At 31.5% G+C, this 5226-nt stretch overlaps 1 protein-coding gene across 4 annotated transcripts; it reads right to left on the reverse strand.

The window, feature by feature from the left end:
- Positions 1-583: 583 nt before the first annotated feature.
- LOC133310708 (protein CURLY FLAG LEAF 1) lies at positions 584-2426 on the reverse strand. Of its 4 annotated transcripts, none has more exons than XM_061511680.1 (3): positions 2321-2426; positions 1788-2020; positions 584-1160 (listed from the first exon to the last, which is right to left on the reverse strand). In XM_061511680.1, the coding sequence occupies exons 2-3, from the start codon at positions 2010-2012 to the stop codon at positions 840-842; spliced, it is 546 nt and encodes a 181-aa protein (XP_061367664.1). In that variant the 5' UTR covers positions 2013-2020; positions 2321-2426; the 3' UTR covers positions 584-839. The 4 variants fall into 4 exon arrangements, with proteins under 4 accessions (XP_061367664.1, XP_061367663.1, XP_061367662.1 ...); XM_061511679.1 differs by having other exon boundaries at positions 2139-2332; XM_061511678.1 differs by having other exon boundaries at positions 1788-2332.
- Positions 2427-5226: the final 2800 nt, after the last annotated feature.

Genomic DNA, 5226 nt, shown 5'->3' on the forward strand with positions numbered 1-5226 from the left:
TTTTGCGTGAATAGAATTGTTTACGAGAAGTATTACAACTGGAAGCCAAGATTATTCAACTCAACAAAAACACCCGCGTAAACGAGATTGTTATTTAGACATTCTGAATTCGAGGCTTCTCTTTCGACTAGAGATAAAAATTGTCAATTGGGACGCCTCAATTGCCCGTAACACACACGGGATGGTATTCATATGCTGATTTTAGAGATCTTTTGACAAACACGAAAGAGAGAGAGAAGGAAAAGACAAAACCATGCATTGATGCATATGTATAAAAAAATGAAATAATCTACGAATGGCACTAAAGTAACTAAACTGGACCTCAAACGGTAAAATATAAAAACAAAAGAGACAATACATTGATCTTAATTTATTTATTTTTAAATAAATGAAAAGGCACGAACGCAACACGTCGCAATCATTACAAATATTATTCTTTCGTTCTTCTAAAACTGACCTTACTGCCAGCACTGTAGAACTTGACCGAATATATGTATTTTTTATTTATTGATGACCGAGAAAAACAACAAAATGTTAAATTAATGACAGTAATTTAATGAAAATTATATAAAAAAAAAAGTGAGAACAAATGCAGACCTATTCTGAAGATCCAAACACAAAGAAGGGTCTCTTACTTGAAAAGATGAAAAATTTCATCCTAATAATAAACAAAAAGAGTGTGTGTGAGAGAGAGAGAGAGAGAGAGGGAGAAGAGAACTATAAGTTCACACTAATTGGCGAAATGAAAAGGCGGAAAAAAAAAAAAAAAAAAAAAAAAAAAAAAAAAAAAAAAAGACAAGGAGGGGGAAGGGTGGAATTGAGAGAAGAAAAAATGGGAATCATGGAGAGCCATTTTCGGATCGATCAAAGTGGAGGAGTTTACCAGTACACTTTGGGCAGTCTTGAACGTGTTTGGGCATCATGAAATACATGAGACAGCTCTTGCACCCAGCCACCACCAGAACATTCTGTTTCTCTACGATTCCCTGAAAGTGTTCTTTGGATGAAGAGGGGCATGACTCCGATGAAGACTCTTCGCTGTCGTACCAGCTCTCTTCTTCCGACTCATAATCCCTATTCACACTATACTCTGCTGCCCTTCTTGGATCCTCCTTTGCTTTCATCCCGTTCCTCCAGTTTATGTAATAAATTTCCCCCGTCTGTAACCAATCAATTATTCATTCATTCATTCACACTCATTTCAGTACTTTATCACAAATAACTTAACAAACCCAGGCAGTAATCACTCAAATACAAAATAGAAAAACCAAACACACCCTCTTACCCGAGAATATATAGGATCGAACAAACAAATTAATTTAAGGAACATCCTACTTCTCTTCTACAAGACTAGAACACATCTTATAATTACTTACAAATAAAATTTCACTTTTCCCCCCTCTTCCCAAACAACAGAACCGAAGTTATGCTATCTAAAATTTTCAGGATGGTCAAACCCAGAAAGTTGCCCCTTACCTGATAGATGAAAAAGGGAAATGAAAAGAAATGAGAAAAATAAAATAGCAAAATTCATTTTCTAGGGCTTTCGTCCGTGCAGTGTGCAGTAGTGCTGTTCTCATTCTTGGGAAAAGGTATTGGATGCACAACAACCCTTGTGTGAACTAGAAACACAAGAGGGAGACCCAAGATCAAGTTTCATGCAGAGTACAATATTTATAGAGAAGAGGGAACAAGAAAAAAGGTAGAGAAAATTGTATGTTGCTGTAGTAAAAGGGGAGGGGGGAAAAGAGAAAAGAGAAAAGAGAAGAAGGACAAGGGAATTGAACCTTTAAATCTAGGCATTGTTCCCAATGGTAAGGGAGTGAAATGTGGGAGTTGAGCTCTAAAGTGGTGTCGGAGTTGGATATATGATTATCTGGGACATCATCTGAGCTGGATGAAATTCCTATGCCTGCTGCATCTGCGGCTGTGCCGTCTTCCCTCCCGGTTTGGTGGTTGTTTAACGAACAGTTTTGAAGAGACCTCTCTAAGGAAGCCGCTATGGCCTCCATATTTGGAGCTGTCATTGTTGCCAACTACAATTAATGAAAACCACAAGCATGTATATATATATGTATAACCTTAAATTTGTTATCTCATATCATATATTTATATACGGGGGGATGCGCCGCTATTACCTGCCACTGCCGAGCAAAATCAAATGAACAGCTACACTAAACTAGTTGTATTAAACAACACAGATACCCACCAGATCAGAGAAAAACAGAATCAAAAAGAGAGAGAGAGAGAGAGAGAGAGAGAGAGAGAGAGAGAGAGAGAGAGATTTCGGAAGCAAAACAAATGAGAAAAGAGAACTAACGAGCTAGGGCCTCAAGGGTGCGAGGGAGAGGGGTATGTTGACATTGCTCTTGATTTAAGGGTAAATTAGACAGATGCCACACGCCCTCCAAATGCGCTTGTGAAACGCTCATATTAACTGGGTGGGGTAGTAGTAGAGGTGTTTGCTTTGCATATATCATGTCAGACTCGACCTAGAATATGCTAACGCCTAAAAAAAAGTATATTTAGAAAATAAGCTATAAATTTTCTTTTACTAGTCGAGTTTATAAGTCTACTAGTTGGCTTATATTCTATTTGTTTACATATCGGGCCTAAAAATTTACTAGACGGCTTATATCATATTATTTATTTTAAATAAAATAAATAAATTATTATTTTAAATAATAAAATAATATTATTTTAATTATTCTTTAAATTATTCAATGTTTACTAGATTTAAACAGACATAAAATAAGACTTTTGTTTTTTAAATATAAACCAGATCAAACTTATAATCTGAATTTATACAAGGCTAACATATCATGCTAATCCTAAAGTATTTTACACGGAACTAATTACTTTAAAGCAAAGTCTAACCGGCTAGCTTATTTACATCCTTCGATTTGCGGGAATCATGCGGGGAGAATATATTTAGTGCTATGAATGTATTGAATTTTTGGTGCATCTTTCACCTATGATGTGATACTATTTTATATTTGTCAAATAATTAATAAATAATTTAAAATTAGGTGAAAGAATGATTTGATAAAAAATAAGACACGTATCATATTGTAAATAAAAAATATACCGAAAATTCAGTCTATCATAACACTAAAAAATTTCCCACTGTGGGTTGCATTTTTACCCGTTTGGATAGGTTTTTATTCCTAAAAAAGTTGTTTTTTTTAAAATAAAAATCCTTTTGAGAATTTTTAGATGTTTGGAAAACAAATTTTTAAATAAGCAAAATTTAAAATGAAAGTTAAAATGCTGATTTTTTTTAGCCAGTAGTTGGTTGCTTTTGAAAAAAGCATAAATTAAAAGATAATATAAAAAAAATTTGAAAAACAGATAACATAAATTTTTTTTGAAAAAAAAAGATAATATAAAATTTTAAAATACAATTTTAACTTCATCCTATCATACCTATTTTATTTCTCTTTATCACAGGACCATGCTATTTTATCTCTTCTTTATTGTAATTTTATATATAAAAAGTATTTTTTTTTATTTTAACATCCATACAACTTTTTTTATGTAAAAATAATTTTTAGATCATACATCTAAACATAAAATAACTTCACCTTTTATCAAAAGTTCTTTTAAAAAAATAATACATAAAAAGTCATTTTTTAAAATGTTCATCCAAACGCGTCCTTCTCCTTTTGCTACTTTCGCCGCAAACTTCACGCGCTGTCCGGGAGCCTCGTGTTCCGCACTGTTAGCTCACAAATGAATCCAAAATTAAATATAACTGTAACAACAGTATAAATAAATATGATATTTATAAAACTATAACTTTTATACCTTAATTAAATTGACAATAAGTTTATTTTATTTTAATCTTTAATAAGGGTACCCTAAACCCAATATTATAAAACTAATTCTTAACAACTGTGCCTTGTTTATTATTACATATAATGTTTTTGAGACGGTTCTATTGACCAATTTTTTTTATTAAATTTATAAATTACATTATATCTTATCCGTAAAATTTCATTCAAGATGTTTTACCGGTAAGACTGTAATTTATAAGAATTTGTAAACAAAAAATTTGTAAATATAATACTGCCTAATTTTTATTAGTATAATAATAATGTATTTGAATATTTATTTTTATTTACAACTTCTTATTTAGTAATTATTTTTATGAAGAATGCTCATTTTTTATTTTAGAAATAAAAACTTCTGCTCTTAAAAAATATAAAATAGTTTTTATTTAAAGTTATTCATCTTGTTGATTAATGCGCTATAGCTCTTTTTTAATACAATTTTTTATGGGTTCATTTTTTCTGCAATTATTGTAGATAAGTTATCTGCAGTAAGCTCAATACGACGTCGTTTTGGGCAGAAATCATGGTGCTTTTATAATTTTCATTTATTTTAATGTTATAACAGTGTTTATATTTATAATTTTTTAAGATTTTAATACCAAAACGAGTCGTTTTAGGAATAAATGCAGATAACTTATCTGCATTAACTGCAGAAATATTTTACCTTTTTTTATATAAAGATTGATAATTAATGTAATTAAAAAAATGATGACATTTTATATGCTTGAATATGACTAACCAGATCTGAAATCGAAAAATCTATTTATCAAGAGAGAGATAATGGGATTGGTAATCCTTGAGATTATCCCAAAAAAATAAAAAGCGGAGGTAGAATCGCGAATGCCGAAAAGAATGCCAGGACTTTCCTGAAACCGTTTCTCGTCTTTACTTGCTCTTTCAACAGTATATATTATTATACTGTTTCCAAAAAAAAAAACAGTATATATTATTAAAACAACAAAGAGAATGGAGTACTATATTATTATATATAATACTACCACAACACCCAGCTCGCTGCTTTCTTTCTCTCTAGTAATATACTAACATAAAGTTATAACGATATGCTAATTAAGCAAGCAATAGTAGTAATCCGTTCAACTTCCAATGGTAAAATACTGTGTAAAAATTTAAAGTTCGATACTGATTGAATAAGAAATTATATATATATATATATAATAACATAGGATGGAATTGAGGTGCAGTGAAGTGATGCAGAAATATATTGAAGAAAGAGAAAAAGAATTTTAGGGGTGTGAGAATAAGAAAGTAGAAGAGTGGGACGCACAGAAACGGACACCAGCATGGCCGAATGTATTGGGGCTGCTGCTGCTGTGGCTGGTGGCAACTAAAAGGTGAACTTGAGAAACACACAACACAACAAAAATCGGGGAGT

The sequence above is a fragment of the Gastrolobium bilobum genome, unplaced genomic scaffold, assembly GCF_033153095.1.
Source record: "Gastrolobium bilobum isolate Gb01-03AN ecotype WA unplaced genomic scaffold, APGP_CSIRO_Gbil_v1 utg11324, whole genome shotgun sequence".
In the NCBI taxonomy this organism is placed as follows: domain Eukaryota; kingdom Viridiplantae; phylum Streptophyta; class Magnoliopsida; order Fabales; family Fabaceae; genus Gastrolobium; species Gastrolobium bilobum.